This window comes from Acanthopagrus latus, chromosome 3, assembly GCF_904848185.1.
Source record: "Acanthopagrus latus isolate v.2019 chromosome 3, fAcaLat1.1, whole genome shotgun sequence".
Lineage (NCBI taxonomy): Eukaryota > Metazoa > Chordata > Actinopteri > Spariformes > Sparidae > Acanthopagrus > Acanthopagrus latus.
Window position 1 is genome coordinate 18,172,297 of NC_051041.1, and position 21,563 is coordinate 18,193,859.

The 21,563-nt window shown below is 44.3% G+C and overlaps 1 protein-coding gene across 4 annotated transcripts; it reads left to right on the forward strand.

The window, feature by feature from the left end:
* The first annotated feature begins 73 nt into the window (after positions 1-73).
* Positions 74-21,520, forward strand: tax1bp1a (Tax1 (human T-cell leukemia virus type I) binding protein 1a). Of its 4 annotated transcripts, XM_037091417.1 has the most exons (18): positions 74-479; positions 1,291-1,383; positions 2,505-2,719; positions 6,149-6,251; positions 7,330-7,520; positions 7,775-7,930; positions 11,278-11,426; positions 11,855-11,945; positions 12,049-12,234; positions 12,326-12,577; positions 12,716-12,907; positions 13,017-13,089; positions 13,667-14,157; positions 16,882-16,968; positions 17,923-18,109; positions 18,822-19,030; positions 19,626-19,711; positions 20,018-21,520. In XM_037091417.1, the coding sequence occupies exons 3-18, from the start codon at positions 2,531-2,533 to the stop codon at positions 20,229-20,231; spliced, it is 2,856 nt and encodes a 951-aa protein (XP_036947312.1). In that variant the 5' UTR covers positions 74-479; positions 1,291-1,383; positions 2,505-2,530; the 3' UTR covers positions 20,232-21,520. The 4 variants fall into 4 exon arrangements, with proteins under 4 accessions (XP_036947312.1, XP_036947304.1, XP_036947321.1 ...); XM_037091409.1 differs by lacking the exon at positions 1,291-1,383; XM_037091426.1 differs by lacking the exon at positions 1,291-1,383 and having other exon boundaries at positions 74-470.
* Positions 21,521-21,563: the final 43 nt, after the last annotated feature.

The window sequence follows — 21,563 nt, forward strand, 5'->3', positions numbered from 1 at the left end:
GAGGCGGGATATCCGGTGCTTTTACTTAATGCCCTTTAGCCGCTTCTGTGAGTACCGTAGTCACTCCAAATGAACAAAACCGGGATATTTATTTGTTTGAGAAGAGTAAAAGTAGCTGCACGGCATGCATTTTGTTTAGAAGTTAATTATATGCAATGACAGCAAAAAGATCTTAACAGCAACCGTTGTTTTAAATCACCAGGGATACACATCAAGAAAGCAAAGGAAGTTATTTAATAAACTGGTTTAAGTAGCTCAAGTATTTAATAGAGTTTCCTCCTGTAATATGAAAACACCCCCTCAGCATCCTCCTCAGCATCACTGGTGCCGCTCAGCATCCCGGAAGTTCAGCATCATCTGCTCCTTCAGGAAGACGCATCATCGTCAGAGCTTTGACAACAACGGGGACAAGTGGCGAAAACATCGACCTGTCCAACAGAAACTCCCTCTTTATCGCAGGTGGAATTCACGTGAGAAGGGTACTCTTTCTGATTTCAAGCTAAACGAACACCTGTGATGTCCGCGTCTTGTCTCAGCTAGCTGACCGACTGGGATAGTGTTTAGCTAGCCAGTGACTTGACACGACATGGCCTGCTCACGAGCTAATGTTAGCTGCTAGCTAACCGTAAATAAGATTATCCCCTAGCTAACTGAGGTAGTGTTATACGGCGCGGCGGTGTGTTAGCTGCCTGGTGAGCAGCATGCTAAGTGTTGGTCGCTGTGTGTACAGACGGTGTTGTGTTAGCTGGTTAGCTGAATCGAGCATCAGCTGTGACTTGGTCAGTTTTACTTTCACTTCCCTCACTGAGGAGTCCAGTGTTGGTCTACATGGAGATGTGGGGCAGGAGGGTGTGTTGTGTTAGCTTTACCCTCAGCTAGGGTTATATGAGTACATGACAGTGATGCAGGGAGATTGAATCAGTAGCAAGAAGCTGCACACACTCACAAATGCTCTGTCTATACTCCTGTCTGTATTAAAGACTCAGTTTGTGGTGTGTAAATTCAGATGCCTTGCTCTAAGGTGTCAAGTCACAGAGGTGTGGTGGTGTCATGGTGGACTGGTTCACTGTGTCTCAGATAAATACACTGTAAAGCTTTGAGGTATAAAACCACAGCAGGCATTTAGTAGTCTGGTGATTTTAGTGGTTTATCTATTTATCATCTGTCTATAGAATATATATATTTATTATGAGTATTACAACCTGCTTATTTCTTCCATCTAAGTATGTCAACTGTGGCAGGTAATAAACATGTGAATGATAATTTTTTCATCACAGCTTTCATTTTCAGCGACGATGTGACGTTTGTTGGGGTCTGTGCCAGACATAGTCATGATGATGTGGCCAATCTCTATTGGGTGAAGAGGATCCTTTACTTAAAGGGGTACTTCAGATATTCAGTCCTGCATTTTCAAAACACTGGACGACTTGCAAGCGACAGATTCAAAGAATGGTAGTCAATGATGCTGCAGAACTGTCCAGCCTGTCACTCTCGAATGTGTCCCAGGCTCCAAACACACTGGATATTTTATGTCCTGTAAAGCAGCTCAGTGTTTTCCTTAGGTTAGTGGAAGAAACCAAGAAAATGTTACCGTGCTAAAGAAGTCTCTCTGGGACTAACTACATGCATTAGATCTGGGAGAAGAAAACATAATAATGTACGTTTGTGGTTTTGTACAGTGGAGTTGTGGTGGCTGCTGCCTGTTGTTGAATGTGACTTCTCTGCTGATTATTTGAATAAATATTTCACTCCTTGTTTTTTTAATGTAACTGTTAATAAAATAGTGTCAGTTGTGTCCTGGTGCGCACCGAAATAATGACTTAAATCTTCCACTATGATTTGCCCTGTGCTGGTCGCACCCAGAAGGAAAGCAGTGCTGTTTATGGGGTAACTTAAATTTTTAGTTTTAATGCTCCACATTGATTTTACATTAATTTTGCTTTGGTGCTGTTGCCATAAAAAGCTTAGTTGGCAGGGAAAACACTGGAATTATTCTTTGTGATCATAACTAGACTTCCACAAGTAATCGTCCCCTTTTTTGATAAAAGAACAAAACTAAAAAGGACTCATCTCTGTTGCAAAACTTCATTGAGCTCATCAATCATCTGTAACATAGTGCTTCTCCCGAGGCCTGGTGGCATATAAGGACAGTGCACCACTACCTTGGGTGAGAGCACGATATTAAGAGGTGTAGCTGTGAAACAACAGTTTTCTTTGTACGGTAACAACACAGATTACAAGATATACTGTAATACGATCGGCTTCTGGTGGATGGATACATTTTCGGTCATTTGCCTCGGAGGGTTTTACAGCACAGAGAGCTTATAAAATAAGTGTCTTTAAAATAAGAGTGACGCTGCCCAGAGGTTGAAATATGTGACATGTTTACCTGTTCCCCTTCTCTACATGGTCTTAACTTAATCCATATACATTTTCAGAGAACATGTAGAAACTGAATCTGCAGACTGCTAATTCATTTCATATGCATCTCTTTTGTCTTACAGACAAATGAAGTGACCAACAGGAAACAATGTCGTCGTTCCAGGTGGTGGACTCGTCACCGGGCAGCAGTGTCAGCATCATGGAAACGTCCAACTTTGCCCACGTCATCTTCCAGAATGTGGGGAAGAGTTTCCTGCCCCAGGCACCCCTGGAGTGTCGCTACACCCTGACCCCTTACATCTCTCCCCACCCGAAAGACTGGGTGGGCATCTTCAAGGTAGGTCAGGCACAGCACAGCGGCTTCAAAGACATCGTCCAGCACGATGAATGAAGAACCAGACTTTTATAAATCTGAATCATTTTTGTTACTAAGGGATAATTATAGATTACGTACGTGTTTGTGAGATGGATTATGTGTTAGGGTTTTATTCATTGGCCATAGGTTTGCAGTTGGCACATTAACACATACTTCCGCTTTGACACTAATGGTTCAACTCTTCCCTACATGCCTAATGCCTCACCACAAGCTTTGGTGTGGTTGCTCTGCATGCAGAAAGAGGAAGAGTGTACATGGTGGGCTGGTTGCAGTAGGTCTCGCTGGGGGGCAAACATTTGGTGCTCTTTACGAACCACTCTGATTCTTATTAGGACCTCTTTCCCCCCCACTTCACTTGTTCGTTTCTCTCTGTCTTTCCGTCAGTCTTCTCTCTGCTTCCTGCTAACCAACCTCCGCTCCACTCTTTTATCAAGGCCATCAAATCTCACACGTAATTAACAGGAAATGTGAACGAGGAAACTTAATGTCTCGTAAAGTCAAAAGACAAACATTTTATTGTTGTTTAAGGACTGACTTCAAATCCACCATCTCAATTAAAAAGGAATAAAGACGCTGGGTTTATGTGGAAAAAAGTCAATTGGAAAATTTAATTGTTGTAATCCGCGCTAATGAAACCTGTTTGATGGTTGGTGCTTAATGTCAGGGAACAAACAGACTGTGCTTCTTTTGACGTACATGTCTGTCTTTTTGGTTGTCATAGAGATCTTTATCTCTCGCAAAATCATGATAGTATGTGTATACAGGGCTGCAAATAACAATTAGTTTAACTATCTGTTAATCTGCTGATTATTTTCATGATTGATTGTCTATAAAATGGCAAAACAATGCAAAAAAAAGGGGCTTATCAGAATTTCCTAGAGCTAAAGTGAATTCGTCAAATTGTTTCTTTTTTCCAATAAACCATCCAAAACCCAAAGGCCCTTTATTTGGCAGCAAATCTTTACATTTAACAAACTCTAATGAGTGAATGTTCGACAACCCATTAATGGCGAATCCATTAATCAACTAATCTATGCAGCCTTGTATGTATATATATTATCAGAATACATCATTTAGTTGATGATGATTTCGTTCTTTTTGTCCAATGGGTGTGCATCAGGAGCTCAGTGTTCATGTTTGCTTTACAAATAATAATCATGTAATCAATCTTATGTTTTGGCTGGAAGTTTGTCAGGCTGCCTGGTGTTGCTAATGTCTAAGTCAACAGGTTGGTGTGTTATTAAAGATGATTTATTAGATTTGACTCTCCCACTGAGCAATGATGTTCAACACATTGATGAAAATGTTACTCTTCAGTCATGCAAGTCTTTTTGCCTCCCAGAGGCAAAACCTTTGTGCAGAGATGACTCAGGGACAGAGCATTTTCCCCCTCTTACCTTACCGTACATCTACAGGCGTTACCTGTCTCAGAGAAACTGAGCAACAGAGCTGACTGGCTGTGAGGATGACTCAGACTGCACAGACAGGAACTGCTCATTTGAGTTGTGCACAGACACCCCCTAGTGGCTGAAAATGTTCATAGTACATCATCAAGAATACTGATAGAACAAACGTATAGCTTGTACTATGCTTGCGTGCAGTGTATACACAGTAAACATCACACAGTATACACTAATCAAGCTAAACAGGTTTCCTTTGTTCTCCACATGTCACCAGTCAGCTGCTCTGTTGATATCCTTTGTTTGTCCACTGAAAGCTTGTTTAGATTGAGTTTGATGGTGGACGCATGCACACACGCACGCAGCTCCCGAAGAAAAGCCCTGTGGAGGTTTTTGGTTGTGGCATGTTTGTTGAGGCAGCAGGGAGAAACCCGTTGTGTGAGTGTATAATTAACGTGTCATCATGCTGTTCCCTCACACCTTGGCTGAATGATTGATAGCTGCCTTGCCTGTGATTATTTTATAACATCACTACCGTGCTGGAATGCCACACCATACCTAACCAAATGTCAGTCAACTTCACTCTGCAATTAGCAAAATAATTTATGTCTGTTCTGTCTTAAGCAAACACACGTGAGCACAAGCACGACTTGGCAGGAGGCCATCGCAGCCTTCCCTCTCACACTGAGATGCTGCTGGATGTGGAAAGAATGTTCTTGGCCTGGGTTTTCGTGCTACCATTCGTTTGGAATAGCATTATATTCAGCGTAATGGGTTGATAAGGCAAACACTACAATTATGTATCATGCAACAGCAATATCAAAACAGACACCTTGACAAATGTTTTGAGGAGCTGGTTTGATTTACTGTTGCTTCCAAATGTTTTATCAACCCATTTTTGTTCTTTCCTTCCTCAAATTCAACTACCTTTTAATTTCATCATTGTTTATTTAAATATTTAACCGCAGAAACAGTTTTATGTGAACATGGTAAAAATTTACAGGCATGTTATCATTTAATATTTGAAAGTTATGGCTCATTTAAAATTCAGCAGACGAAAGTAGCCCCTCCCAGTGTCTGGTGCATCCTATAATTTTCCGTATAGCTCAGTCAACCAACTGTCTAAACATACAATATAATATGATTACGATGTGGCGGCTGTCCAAGCGAGACACTTTCTCTTGCGCCACTTTTTCTCTATTTTTAAAAAATGTTTTAAAAAAAAAATTCCCACAGGTGTTTGAGTTCCCTGCAGCTGAAGTGCAGTTATGCAACGTCACAAACATGTATGGCACATGTGAGTTAAAATGAGGTGTGTGTGTGTGTGTGTGTGTGTGTGTGTGTGTGTGTGTGTGTGTGTGTGTGTGTGTGTGAGCGTGAATGTGCGGTTGTGTGTGACAGATTTACGACGCTGGACCTGAGTTATGATGTTCACAACACCCTTTCATCATCTGTCACCTAACAACACATGAAATCCATGGAATTACATCTCCCTTGCCATTTCGTGTAAAATTTTCACCTTTTCTTCCCTCATTTTTTCCCCCCCGTCTTCTTGTTTCCTTGCGGGTCGTTCTCGGCCGCCTCACGAGTCTGCGCATGTGCACACACACACACACACGCGTGCACAAAGACCCATACACCCATGCCCTCCCCACCCCATTCTCACACCTTCGCTGCCCCTCTTTTGTGTGAGCCTGAAAGGGGCAGGAACTGAGGGGAAGCAGAGAGGAGGAAGAGGAGGTGTGTGGAGGAATGAGGGGGCATGGTTTAAATGTTTCCATTCTTGCCTTGAACATGTATGTAATCCTCCAGCTTTTCTTCATTAAGTGTGTTTCTAAAACTCCGGGATTAAGAAAAACGATGAAATGTCATCTGGTTATAAACACGCAAAGGTATACGTGAAATTGATGATGTTTTCTTACTTTACACTGTCCGGTCGGGCACTATTTCTTGTGGTGGATCAACATTTCATTGTGGGTTATGTCTTCAGGTGGGCTGGAGCACAGCCAGAGATTACTACACCTTCCTCTGGTCTCCTATGCCGGAAAACTATGAACCAGGAAGTACTGTGCACAGGACTGTGGTGTTTCAAGGTACACACACTCACACACAACCTCACATACACTCACACATGCACACACAGGCTACGTAAACCTCTACAGGCCCAGGGTATTCCAAAGTAACTCCTCCATTTTACGGCGCGTATAAAAACCAGCACTTTTATTTAATAAGGGAACACAACCGCAAACGGCGGCCTGGGACCTGAGCACCTCTCAAACCACACACACATACACACACACACTTACAGGTTGAGGGCCTGCAAACTGGTTTTACTGGGACTGGAACGGTCAGATATTACACAGTGGAAATATGAGAGTGTGCTGTGGTGTGTCAGTAGTCAGTAAAACCGGTTGGCTGCCGGATGCTCTGCACTTACTCCTCGGCCGTCCCAGAGACCCAGGCCTAACATGTGAATGATGTGAGGTCTCACAGTTCGGCTGTGGGCTGATTGAAATATTACCACATGACAAATGATGTGACGTCTATGCAAATTTTTGAATGGTTTTTGAAAAAATGAAGCTGAGAAACTTCTTAACTCATCCTCGCTCCGCACTCAACCATCACAAGTAGTTTTTCTTGTGTAGCATTAATGGACCACCACCTACATTTCCATGTACAACACTGTGTTGTAGAATGACATATTAATACATCTTGACTCGTGCAATGGTAATTGAATAATTACACTACCTGCATTTAGATTGGTTCCTCATAAACATTGTTTTCACTATACAATTTTGTCTGCAACCAGGCACAACATTTCCTGGGAAAAGGCTGACTGTTGAACCAGTCAGGCTGGCAGCCTGGCACCATTTCTGTTGGCTTTCACATCCCTATTAACACCTAAATGAATGGATAAATCCACGTCTTGTTCTGTGTTGTTGTTATTTACAACACTGAAGAAAAATACAACTATACCGGTGTCTTTATGTTACCAGCAGCAGCAAAAATGCCCCCTTGGAAACACTAGTTTCCACTTTAAGATTGCTGCCATTTTTCTATTTTGAAGCAGAAAAACTGTCGATATATTGTAGGAATCTAGACCAGACCTACTTCAAATACTACCTGATGGTGCCTCTTGATAAAATAACACACACTCTTATCTCTTTGCAGGTTATTATGTTCCAAAATCTGATGGAGAGTTCTACCAGTTTTGTTATGTCACGCATGCTGGTGACATTCGAGGTGCCAGCACGCCGTTCCAGTTCAGGTCAGCCACGCCCACCGAAGAGCTGCTGACTGTCACCGAGGACGACAGCAACTCTGACATTCTGGTCGTCACCACCAAAACTGGCCTGCTAGAGGTACGCCAAGACAGATCAAGATATTTCTTGTTTAGCTTTCCATCTTTGTGGTTCTTGGGCCCCTGTGAAAGGTTCCTATAGCAAACCAGATCCAGAGGCTCTGTTCTGTACCCAGCTGTGACCAACACACATCATACAACTCAACATGAATTTTATCTGAGACTGGATGACTTTTAAATTGACACTTCATGGAGAGATATGAACAAAAACACGTCTACCTTTCTGTGTTTCTAACCATAACTTACCTCCGTCAGCATGTGGAGGAGGCGCATCAGGAGCGCAGGGAGCTGATGAAGGCCATGCGTCTCCTCCAGGAGGAGAAGCAGCAGCTGCAGGAGGAGCAGAAACGACTGGCGAGAGAGAGGGAGCAGGAGAGGGAGACGTGCTGCCTGCTGCGGACACACAACCAGGTCAGAGAGAGTGACAGCAGGAAGGAGAGGAAGTTCGTGAATGCGTTAATATGACTGAATTAAGGTTTAGTATTACTAATTAAAAGCAAGTGCAAAACTGAGATGTACAACTGCTGAAGCTTCGTCCCAGCCCTTTCCAATCCTCATCATCTAGTTAAACATAAAGAAAGTACACAAATAAATAGTTATTAATCCAAAAGATGGAGAAAAAAACACGTATTTATTCTTCAATAATTAGCAAATTAGGAAAAAATGTACTTTGCAGTTAACAGAAAAATAGAGTCAAAGAGTTAAGATGAGTTTATGTGTATTTGTAAGCAAGTGTGTGTGTGTGTGTGTGTGTGTGTGTGTGTGTGTGTGTGCGCGTGCGTGTGTGTGTATGTGTTTGTACATAAACAGACAGTTTCTATTTGCACATGTGTGTGTGGAGCCAGTTCCTCACCATTGATCACAGGTCTGAAAACTTCAAAGGGCCGAATTTATGAATAATCTGGGACTGTGTTTGAGAGACACACAAAGAGTCGCAGCGTGTGCGTGTGTGTGTGTGTGTGTGTGTGTGTCAGCGCATGCCAGTCTTTCTCTCCCTCTTTAACGACCTGGCTCAGTGGGCCAGAACGGAATTGGGACACAGTTTTCTCGGGCATCTGGCGTCAGGGACGATGCCATCGCGACCACAGAGTGAACAAACATGACGTCAAACACACAAACACACAAACACACACACACACACACACACGCTTGTACGCGTACACAAATCCGCCTCCCCCCCTTCGCTCTCACACTCGCATTCAGGTTCCACACCACAGGGCCCCCCTCTAATGTGCATTCACACATGCACAAGCGCGCACACAAACACACTCATTATGCCACCCGCTCGCAAACCCTTTTAGTCTGTGTGTGGAATGAGAGGAGGGTAGTCCGCAAAAACCGCCTGCCTGAAAAGAGAGCCCTGCCCAGCCTCAGGGACAAACACCACTCAGTCACGCGATTCAGTGGCCACTGCTTTCTCACTGTCTATTTTCTCCTCCGTCTGTCTGTTTGTCCCTCTCCTTTCTCTCTCTCACTTTTCAATCAGTTATTCTGCTAAAGCAAGGTAAACAAAATACATTCATTATTATTTACATGATCAGAATTCATTCTTAAGTCTTTTTGGCTCTATTTCCTGCTGATTCACTCGTTCACCAGGATGAGTCACATTTTAGATTTCATTGTTTTATGACTTGCTCATTTGATAAGAAGTAACTTGGCACACACGCCTACAAACAGTCAGCTCAATGAGAAGGAATCTCAGTGAGACCAGAGAGGGGGGAGAGGTGAAAACTTGCCAAGAGGTTGGTGGGTTTGAATCCAGTCTCTTATCGCCCCCTAGTGCAGCGCCGTGGTCTTGGCTCTGAGTAAGAGCAGGCTGCTTTGAGTTAGTCCACTGCTCTGCTTTTTTCTTTTTTTTTTTATGAAGGACAAAATCGCCATAAATTACCTGGTAATACGCACTTACACACTGTTATTACCGTGCTGCTTTTCATTCAGCAGGCATGTCCATCTGCAGATATATGACTTATGTGAGTAGGTGTGTGTCTGTCTTTGCAGAGCAGTTACAAGAGGTGCGTCAGCCCCTGCCCCGCTGATGAAAATATCTCCAGTTTAACATGAAAACATAAGTACATATTTTGTGGCTGCTAATTTTACGACTACGCTTTTTATAAGGTCTTTATGCACTGCTAAAGTGCTTCCCGAACACCAGCCGTAAAAATCATACAGTAATCTGTGCAGAGCCAAGCCCAGAGGGAGACAGGCCGGAGTACGCACTGGTGTGTGCTTGTGCACTGATTCACTCAGTCTGAGTCATTGCTGTACTCTGCTGTCTGTCTGTCTTCATATGTCCTTCAATGTGGACCTGTGGGTCCGTCTCTCTGTAGCTGTCATGTGAGTGAGTGAGTGAGTGAGTGAGTGTGTGTGTGTGTGTGTGTGTGTGTGTGTGTGTGTGTGTGTGTGTGTGTGTGTGTGTGTGTGTGTGTGTGTGTGTGTGTGTGTGTGTGTGTGTGTGTGTGTGTGTGTGTGTGCGTGCGTGCGTGCGTGCGTGCGTGCGTGCGTGCGTGTGTGTGCGTGCTCTACAGATAGAAAGAAGGGGTGTGTGTAAAGTTACGTTGTTCTGTCACAGCCAGTATTATCTATGGATGATTTAATGTCCCTCGCTGCTGATTAGCAGCAAGTTCAAACAAGGCATTTTTCTTTCTCAGGCCGACCACATGGAGAAAACAGACCTCATACGATCTGCAGGAATTTGTTAGCAGGACTTCACGTATACTAGACGGGTTCTTCCTGCATGCATTCACAACATACCGTCACTGTTCGCTCAAATATTCAAACGTTTCAGTAACTTCAGGAGCTGTTTGTGTTTTGCATCCATCCGAAGGCTCACATGTGTCACAATTTGTAACTAGTGATTTGTTGTTGGTGAGATAAGACTTAACTGACTGCCAGAGGGAAAGTTCACACGCTACAGCTGCATCAGAAACTGCAGAGGCAGGACACAGAGGAACGAGCCATTTAAAGGGAAACTAAATGAAAAACCAAGTTAAACAATCTTCAGAAGCTACACACGCGATATGAATTTACACAAATGCATAAGTTTATCTGCCTTGGCGTGCTGTTGCATAACTATAAACAGTACGAGAAAAAGGAATATGAAAAGAGAAAGTGAGATAAAGTAAAAAAAAGATAAAGTAAAAAAGTAAACTTTTAAAATCATAATTGATTTGAATTCATATCTAAAGCTTTCATCTGCATTTTTTGATGCCAATGAAAAGCCTGACATACACACAAGTAAACCCCAAAACTCTGTAGCAGGCCCAGTTTTGTAAAGGTGAGCCAGAGCTGGGAGCAATTTAGACTGAAGAGTTGACTGATAATATATTAAACATCAACAATTTAGAAGAATACAGTAAGTATTATTTCAATACCAGAAGTTTTACTTGTAATTCAGTAATAGCACAGTAATGTGACTATAATACTCGACTTGAGTGCAGATTTTCAGCACAATAAAAAATCGTCAAAACTGGACCTCAAACCTTCATTACATCTGTTGAAGAAGTAATCTGCTTTGGTTTAATAATGGTGGACATACGTGATAAATACAGTGTGGGTAAAACATGAAATACAAATGCATATGTGAACATGACACTTCCCATTAAATCTTCCCATCTGTGAAATCATGAGTATTACATAAGCTCCTGACTCTGTCCAGCACTCGTTCTCTCTTGTTTTCGGAGCTCAGCCCGCTTATTCGGCGGCTGTGATTGGCTGTAGCGCCTGTCACCGCGATCCACAGCTGCTTCTCTGTCCCACAGGAGCTGCTGCGCTCATCACAGGGCCTGTCGGAGGAGAGGGAGGAGGTGAGGAGGAGGCTGACAGAGGCCACGGATCGGGTCCGCCAGCTGGAGGAGGACCTGCTGGGAGTCACCCAGAGAGGCCTGCAGAAGGAGACGGAGCTCGATTGGTGAGTGGAGCATGTGGACACGTTAGCATCAATCATCCACAGTCATGACTGTTCAAATGACTGCTTTTGCGGTGGAGTTGTCTACCTTCTGGTTCCTCGACATCTTCATCATTCCACTCGTCTGCAATGGGTGGACAAAATAACGCAAAGTACGTACCATGGACTCAAAAATACAGAGTGAATTGAGTCTCCCTTCTCCCTGATGCTGTGCAAATTCAATAACCCTAACCCTTAACAAAGGGGATATTTATTTGGCAGATATTATCGTGCATTGCTTTATTGGCTTGTCTCTTCCCCCCCTCTTTTGTATAATTAGTTTAATTATAAAGGTCTTCTGACTTGGTTACTGAACAGAATCAGGGTAATGTGATAATGCTGATAAATATGTTTGAAGAAGGAAGCTGCATTTTCGTCACTTTATGTCACAGTCTGCGTGACCGCCTGAAGAAGCTGACAGTGGAGAGAGACAGCCTGGAGAGCCAGCTGAAGAACGAGAAGGATGAGAGAGACCTCTACAAGGTGGGGAAAAATAAAAAGGTGCATTCAGATCAACAAAGCCTGTGTGTCTTACTTCTTACCTTTGCTTTTTAAAATCTTTTTATTTGCTGTCTCATGGGTGTAGGCCCACCTTCGCAGCACCGAGCTGGAGAACACTAAGCTGAGTGCAGAGCTGCAGATGCTGAAGGCAGTGGAGCTGAACCGGGAGGTGACCATCGCCCAGTTCCAGGAGGAGCTGGACAGGCTCAGGGCCTGTGTTGCCCAGCGGGACAGCCTGGAGAAAGAGCTGCTGACACACAAGGCTGACAAGGTAGTAGTGGTTAATTGAAACAGAAATAAGAATAGGTTCCTCTATCTGTCTGTTTTTGTAATGTTCATATCATTTCCCTCTCTGTGTTCAGGCAGAGCTGGCCCGTGTGCGTGAGCTCCTCCGTCAGGCAGAGGAGCAGCTCCAGGCGTCCCGGCAGCAGGCCTCTCTGCTGGCCTCGGAGCTCCGTGACTCAGCCAGCGCCCGCGACCACACGATGACTGAGCTGTACCGCGCCCGCTTAGAAGCCGACAAGCTCCGTGCCAGTCTGGCCGATGCTCAGGCCGAGTGCCAGCGCATGGAGAGCCAGCTAGACCGGATGAGGAGCGCCGCGCAGAAGGAAGTGGTCAGAGTCTGACCTCCTTATTCTGAATCTGTCTTTAATTTTCTGTGCTGTGGGAATTCTGAAGTAAACCATGGAAATAGGCTTTTGTTGAGGGAATTTTCATATTAGTAATCAGAATTCGCTCTCCTTCTGTCTCAGGGTGTTGGGACCAGTGGGGAGGTGACACCCAGCATTTTGGTGGTGTCAGAGGCTGAGGCCGAGCTGCAGAGAGAGGTGGAGGAGCTGAAGCTGCGTCTTCACATGGCGGCGGAGCACTACAAGGAGAAGTACCGGGAGTGTCAGCGCCTCCGCAGGCAGGTGGCCAAACTAAACACAACTGAGTCACAGGGGGTGAGTACTGCGTAGTAAAACTCATAAAAAGAAATATTACCGACATGCTAATTTAATTTAATCTTTAATAGATATTAACATGCTGTTCATACATCGTTTCTTCCTGCAGGAGCCAAAGAGAAATGCATCCACCGAGACGACACAGGAGCCGCTGACCCCGAGTCCAGAGTCACCAACAGCAGGTACACACACACATGCAAGGGCAGAACGTATACCAACATAGTTAAGCTGTTACACTAGTGAGTTAACTGTCATTATGTATTTTCAAGAACAGTTGAGCTCATTCAAAACAGTTGTGTGATGATAAACATTGCATCATGCAAATGAAAAGGTAGAAATACAAGAAGTTCCACTAACAGTATCTTCAGTTGACAGTGATGCACGGCAGACGCATGACATCATTAACAGTAAACGTTGTGACTCACTTTCACTTGACTCAGAACTCTTTCTCTTTCTTTGCTGTGACTGTTGCTTATCACCCACACATGCCAACATCTTAAAACCACAAGGTGATGAATAAGCAGCGATCTGTCTTTTAAGTGTAGGAAGTAAAGCAGAAGGTGATGAGCCTTGGTGACAGATAGTGATTACGTAAATCACAACCTGTGATCTCAGTGCTGTTATTTTCTTTATTAATCAGAAATGAATTACCGATATTGTATGCTAATCACAAAGGGTGATTGCACTGAAAGATCCTGATTCCTGAATGCTCCTCATCTAATGATGTGAGTTCCAATCTCACTCTCTGTGTTTCTACAGGGAATATAGCTGCTGCAGTCCTACAAGAAGCCGCCGAGATGACAATCACTCCAGAACTTAAGGACAGGGAATCCACACATGCCGATTTATACATCAGCGCAGAGGAGGAAGAGGGGCAGAGAGAGAAGGAGAGGGCCGAGGTGGAAGCAGAGGTAGAAGCAAGCCAAGGAGAGAACGAGCAGAGAGAAGAGAAAGAGACGGAGGAGAAGAAGGACAGCCTGCCGGAGGACAGCCTGAGGATGACGAGCTGGGTCGAGGTGGAGAACGAGAGGCAGAGAGCCCAAGAGAACAGTGAGGAGGAAATGTCAGGGAAGGAGAGAGTCGAGGAGGAGAAGGACACCCTGGAGGGGAGGAGCATGGAGGAGGCCGAGAAGGAACAGACTCGCTCGGTGGAGGAGGAGCTGGCGATGATGGAGGAGAAATGGAGGGAGCAGTGTGCAATCAACGAGACGCTGAAACAGCGGCTGGCCGACGAGGAGGAGCGCTTCAGAGTAAGAGACACACAGAGACACTGCTGTCAGCTGTTGTGTATGAGCCCTAAAGCAAGGCAGTTGTTGTACCCCTAGTGCAGCACCGCATCTTCATAGTGATTACAGGTTAAATCTGCACGTATGCTACAGTGTAGCACAAATGGTTTTTCCTTATTATCTTCATTGCACACAGTAACTCATTTTTTATTGCATCACATTGTTCTGTAATCCCCATTCTTCCATTCCACAAGTCAATTTTCCACTCCATTTAATTTAGATATTTTCCATCACTGAGTTTAATTACACACACACACAAAAAATCCAGTGTTTTGAATTAAGTGGTTAGGCTGTAATCCAACCATAAGGGACTTGTTTTAAAGCTTTTTCTTACCTAACACAGGTTATTTTGTCCCTCTGACTCCATTTATAAATACATTTTGCCATGAAAGGTACACACGTTGACTTCTTATTATTTCCATTATTGATTCACTTCCATTTTTTTTATTTAGATGAAGGCCATTTAGGCCATAATATGTCACAAAACAGAAGCAAGATAATCTAATCTTGAATTCCCAAAACTCAGGGTGCCATCTTCAAAAAGGTTGTTGTGTCCAAACGACTGTGCAAAAACAAAGATATTACAGAACAGAGAAAATGCTGCAAATCCCAGTGGTGGAACATATTCAGAGTTTAGGTAGCCGTAACACTATCATACTCAGAAATATACTTACCATAGTATTACCAGTAGCAGTCCCTCCCTCCCTCTGGTCGTACAGTGGGACTACCAGTGCACCCAGTGTGGGTGTGGAGGGAGGACAGTGGGTCCCAGCGTTGCCCCAGATGAGTAAAGTTACTTGTAACTTGTCAGATAAAAGTAGTGGAGCTCAGTCAATCAGGTAAATATAAAAAAATGAATGTTAAATAAGTGTTACAACACAGTGCAAATAATCATAGTAAAGCAGAAAAACAAGATGAATCTGTTGAAATAGAGTCACTGATGCTGACTGAAGGTAGTGAGTTGATCACAGAGTGGTGAGTGTTTCCTTTAACATGCGTTTCCTGTTCCAGAGTTACCGGGTTACTCGGTGCAAACTCACATAACCAGCATGTCCGTGCCACACATGAGCCAATGTGTGTGGTATGTGTGTGGCTGCGTCTTTCTGGGTCTGTTGCATTTTGCGTGCGAAAGTCCGCCAAAGTTCCTTACCGGCTTTTAATCTCCGTGAGTGAGTGTATGTTTATCGGCGCTGTAAATAAGGCTCTCCCCTGTCTTTGATAGAGTCTCCTGTCTGAGGCGAGTGCCCCGGGCCCCGAGCCGCTCTTAATGGCCCGGGAGACTGACAAGAGAGGCAGCCGCAGAACGCCATGCTTTACGGCTGTTTACATCAGCCACCCAGAGGATGGAGCAGGGAGGGGAACAGACAGGGAGAGGGGAGCGGCGGGCACAGAAATACACTGTTGCAGAATCCTTTCACCTGAACTTAACCCTCTAATGCTGCGCCGTAAATTTATGAAAGAGGGGGGAGAGCAGGAGAGGACAAAAGGAGATGAAAGAGAGTGACGGGAGGAGGATTTATGAGGGAAGAAAGTAGAATAGACAGACAGACATGAAGCAGAAAGAAAAACCGAGAGAGGAGGGGATTTGGATCCTTTGTAATGGGATGAAATGAGAGAAGAGCAGGCAACTCGTCATGTAAACTCTCCCACAGGGTCAGTCCTGTTAGAGAGTCAGAGATTTACTACGATCCCCCGCTCCGCTCCAGACTGCAGCGCTCCTCCAGCCTGCCCCGGTTCTGTGGCTCTCGCTGTGTGTTTTACAGTAAGCGCCGCACATTTGACACGGCTCCAGCTTAAATAAAACTCAACTGACCAAATATTATGTTCACTCGCTTGCCCGTGTGTGTTTGCCGAGTGATATTCGTCTTCGTAAAAATCCAACCCAAGCAGGGAAAACAGGGCAAGAGTGAGACTAGAGTGAGTTATTTTAGTTTGTGTTATATGAGTTTATTAATTGACTAAAAAAAGATATTTGCAACATGAAAGAAAATTACATTTGTTTTTTGTTTTTTTTTATGTCGGCTGGAAAACCAGACAAGACATCAACTATTACATTAATTGCCAGATATTTTGATAAAGGAATAATCTGTCAGACCAACTCCTCTGATGCTGGCTGCTGAAATGTGACTATTAGATACTTCAGATTCACATTATTCAGGTTTTATAAACAATGAATTGTGATGTGTTACCAAGATCTGACACTGATCTGAAAATCAGTTACCGATAATGAGGACTAATGCAGAATATCAGCCCCATTAATCGTCCAGGGCTGATAATCTGTCTACTTCTACCAGAAGGACAAAATAATCTGTGTATCCAGTTTCTTCTCTGTTGTGCATCATGTAAAGTGAATATCTTTGGCTATTTTTCTCTGTTTTTATCGATTTCATAGTTTATAGACTAAACTGTACTGTTACCTTGAATAAAATTAGCAACAGTAGAATTACATAACTCGGCAAAATATTATATGTCAAGTAGCATTCAGCCATCTAAATGTGAAAATGTTACCTATGATATCTTTAATCAATAACTGGCTTGGTTTCATCCCATTACATTCCCAGGAAGGGACGTAGTTAGTGGCATGCCTCCTCTTCAGATTGTGAATTTGATTATTGATATGAATGTCATTGTTATGATTCAGCTCTGATGTCACCGTGTGTTTCTTCTCTTTTCCGTGCTCGTCTGTAGGTGCAGATGGCGGAGCGAGCCAGCGAGGTGACGGAGCTGAAACGTAACCTGGCTCAGGCCCTCAGAGACAAGGAGCAGCTACAGGAGGTAAAGCAGCAGCAGCAGCAGCAGCAGCAGCAGCAGCACCACACAGTGAACACTATTGATTTATCAGCCCGGCACGATTGAAACCGTGCAGGTTTTTACTATAAATGTGAGTTAAGGATCTAGTTTTTATTTAAGAAGAGCCATCTGGTTTTAAAGACAGAAATTTGCATCTCAACTTATAGCTTCTGATGGTAGAGATGGAGATAATGTAGGCTCTCTATTGAAGTCCATGGCAATATCTTCACATTCAATTATGAGTGCCTCAGTGCAGCGTTTGAACTCTTTCTGTAGCCAGTCCTACCCTTCTCCACACTCCCCACCACCCGCTAATTAATACATCTATACTTGCTTCTGTCGCCCATCGGTACAGTGCCATTAGACAGTGCAAATGCCAAGCGACGTGTCTGTTTCACCTTCCCAACCCTGGTTTAAATGTTAAACCTGATAGCATCGCACTAATGAAGTCATCAAAAGAGCAGGTCGGGTGGGTGGGGGTAGGTAGAGGAAGGAGGGAGGTAAAAAGAGGGAGAGGGCGAGTGCCTCCATCAGCGAAGCCAGAGCAGAGGGAGCCAGAGTCTGACACCCATTACAGTAATGAGTAGGTTACTAATGCTCTTGCTTCAGATATAATCACAAAGGGCAGGAACAATGTAGAGGGAAACTTAACTCTGAGCTGAAAATACTGGTTCCAACAGTGGAACTGTGGCATGGAAACACCAGCTGACTTTCTTTCTTTTACACAGCTGTTCTCTTCAGTCCCATTCTCTATGAAAACTTCTGAGGTTATGGAAAGTGTGTGTGCAGTATATGTACAGTATGCTGTAGTTAAAGAGGATGCCGACTCAAAACACTCGTGTCATCAGTTAAAGGCACACCTGCACTCAGGTAGCCCTGCTGTTCTGGATACATGAGGTACCATGACACTCAGGTGTGGGTCCGATCTCCCCCGTCCAGGAGCTGCAGCGCTTCGTGTCCAGGCAGAGGGAGCAGGAAGCCGGGGTTCAGTGTGCTGAGATGAGGCAGCCGATGATGCTGCGCTACCCACTGCCGTACCCCCAGGACCCCTCTCCTCCGCCGCTGGTGCCGCAGAGGCCCGCCGAGCTGCAATATGGGAATCCCTACTCCACCGACACCACGCGAGGTGGGAGGGATTAAAACTGTTGCATCTGTTTGTTCTCCTTGAAGGGGAACGTCAAGATTTTTCAACCTTTGTACTACTCTCCTGTTTTTGTGTCTAAGTGAACATGAAATAAGTTAAACTGGTCCAGTATTGAGCGAAGACGAGACAGGCAGGCAGTTGTGGACTGTCAGAGTTACAGTATGTCCACTTTGGGTTCTTGTTTTTGCCTCAACAGTCTCAGATTCTCCCTCGATATTTTCCAAATACAATGAATTAAGGTTTTATTTTGACCAACCCAGAGTTGGTGATTGTTAGAACACTGGAAAATACTAACCAAGATGGTTTTTGGTGAGTTTTAATTTTGTTTTTCTCTCAACTTTTAACAAAGTGTGTTTTTTACGATGACAGAATTACTGTTTCTGCAAATGGAGTCTGGTGGCTTTGGCGAGAGCAGCGGCAGCAGCTGTGCCTGGTTAAAAGAAAATGGATCTTATTCTTTAAGAAACAGGTCCATCTCTGCAGGAATCCTTTTTGTAATGTTCCCAGACACGCAAACAGTCCGAGACTGTCAGTGGCAGCTCGTTTGTGGTGCTTGCTGCAGAGGTCTTGCTCAGTGTGTGTCCCTATTAGTCACTTCGACACAACAACATGGGAAAAAATGTTCCAGGTTGAAAAATATGGAGGTCTGTATTAGCTGCTGTTCCATCACTTCCATGCCTTACTGTCTTTCTAGACCGGGTGGATGTTGCGCTGTCTCCTGAGCACATGTCCCGTCCTCCACCTGAGGCCCCACCCTGTGCCCCTCCCTGTGCACCCCCAATCACGCCCCCGAGTCCCGGCCCAGGGGCACCAGGCTGGGACCAAGAGGTGGTCTGCATCCAGCCCTCTCGCACCACGACACCCCCCGAGAGCGCTGAGCATCCACCGCAGGAGCCACGAAATGTGAGAGCATACAAAAGTCAAATCAAAAGTCATCACAGCATCAGTTTGATCTCAGTCCAGCAGTATGTTTGGAAACTCTTACAGAAAATCACGAGCTGTGATCCCAGCATTTTCCCCTCCCAGCCTCGCTTTGCATTTTTAGCATCCATAGAATGGCTGTCACTGTAATCCCTCTCCGTCTCTGGAGTGCTCCTCCTCGCTGCATGAAGGGAATTAGTAGCTTGCCCTTAAAAGATGAAGCTTTGAACTAATTTGCATAAAGCTCTAATTAACGTCACTCCCTCAGAGCTCAAGAGAGACGAGGATAACAAGGGCTTGGAGAGTAATTAGGGGAAATTTTGCAAAAGGGACAGACCTAAGATCAGTTTGTGTCTGTCAGATTACATCTTTGGTTGGATGGGAGTAAACTGAAGAGTGACATTGTTCTCTAAATGGAAACATAACACGTTCCCACTCACCCAGATCTTCCCACTTTCAACTGATTTTCTCCCGCTTTAGTAAAATCTTTGAGGCTTTTGTGTGTGTCTGCGTGCAGCTCTGCGAGTGAATAGATCATTTTCCAGCCCTTTATGTGTGTTTGTGGTGTGTTTGCCAGGCTGCTGACACTGCTGCTCAGCCAGCCTGTGACCATCAGTCCAGCAGACGAAGTGAATCCAGGAGCAGCTTCTGCTTCGACTCCAGGTATCTGCTGACCAACGCACAAATGACTTGAAGTATTTCACTTAAAGACGTGAAGAAGAAATAAGATTACCCCACAAGCAGTAACACTGAATATTAATGTCCTTACAAGATTTTTTTCTTTTGTGTCACCTACTTCCATCAAGCTTGTCATCATAGGTTTCTGTTTGTGTATGGAAGTGTTAATATCTTCTTTATTTCAAACACAAAACATCAAAGAAGTCCTGGACTGGCAGTAACAAAACAAGGTGAATATATTTATGTCCACCCTGTTCCACACGTCTTCATCCTCTCCGTTTCTTTCTACAGGACCGACAGCGTTCACAAGCGCTGCCCGTTGTGCGAGGTGATCTTCCCACCTCACTTCGAGCAGCGCAGCTTCGAGCAGCATGTGGAGAGCCACTGGAAGGTGTGTCCCGTCTGCTCCGAGCAGTTCCCCCTGAACTGCCAGCAGCAGCTCTTCGAGAGGCACGTCCTCACGCACTTCGACGGCAACGTGCTCAACTTCGACCAGATCGAGTGAAGCGCACAAGAGGGGCGAGCCGAGATATGCTGTATGGGTAAATGTGTGTCTTCAGCTATTAGTTCATTTTGATCGGGGTTCAGTTAAGTCGTCTTATTAATATACAATCATGAGCACTTTTTTGCAATCTTAACAAAGGTTAGAAAGAATGTAGTCCACTTTTGAAAGGCAATTCATCCTTCGGCGGTGACTCCACCGAGGTGTGTGTGAAGTAGGGTAGCTCTCACCTTAATACAGAATCTGTAGAAGGATTGTTAACACTTGGGAACAGTGCCGCGGTCCTCTACGTTTTGTATCATTTTTAAGCTCATCCTTCTGCTTCAACGGGCAAAAAGCACCATCAGTAGTGCATGCATTTAATCTCTGTTCAAAGTTGCAGGACCCTGGAAAACATTTAATGTCTCTTTTCTTTAACAACCCTGAATATTTCTTTCAAGTAGGATTTATTGTGACAAAACAGCAAACACATGTTCATCTTTCACTCGCCCCCATGATTCAAAGAGCATGGAGAGGCAGAAGAGATAAGAAAAAGATTTTTGTAAGTGTAAATGAAGAGAGTGAAATCTTAATATGCGATGTCTTAAGAAGTGTGTATATATCATCGAAGACAGGCAGCGGCGGAGATTTTTTGACTTGAATGGGAAGTGATTTCTCCCAAACTACAGTCCAACTGTACGTATGATGATGTTTTGCAAAGACGTCAGATGGTTGAAACTAAAAAAACAGCACTACGTTTTCATGTATCTGCACTAAATAAGGCTTTATTCTGAATGTACTGTACATATGAAAAATGAGAATAAGTTGTGGAGAGACCTGTGAGTTACGGTCGTGACCCCGCCTCCCCTCCTAACTGTAACCTCCCTCATGTTTAAGTGATGACAGAATGACGGTAAGACGCTGGGCTGGGCGAATAAGACTGCAGGACACTAGAGTAACACACACTTTTATTGTTATGTACTTCCATGTTTTAAAAACTAGACTTGTGAAGAAAAAAAGTCATCACTTCGTGTGCAGGTCCACATCACGAGTGAGTGTCATTTCTCTGTGTGTCCGCAGGGCTCCACACCTCTGCTTGACTATTTTCCATCATTACAAAGTGACCCCCCCCCCCCCCCCCCCGACAGTGTCGTATTCAGGCTTTAAAAATTGCACATGCCCGGTAATCACAAGGCAAATGTGTGTGTGTGTGTGTGTGTCATGTGTCCACTGTAGCCCTTTCCATGTGAGAATGTCAGGATGGTGTGTATTGCAAAAGATCTTTATGAATAAAGTAAGCTTGTCTAAATGCATTCAGCAGCTGTTCGGTCTGTGTTTGTGGTGGAAGAAAATAAC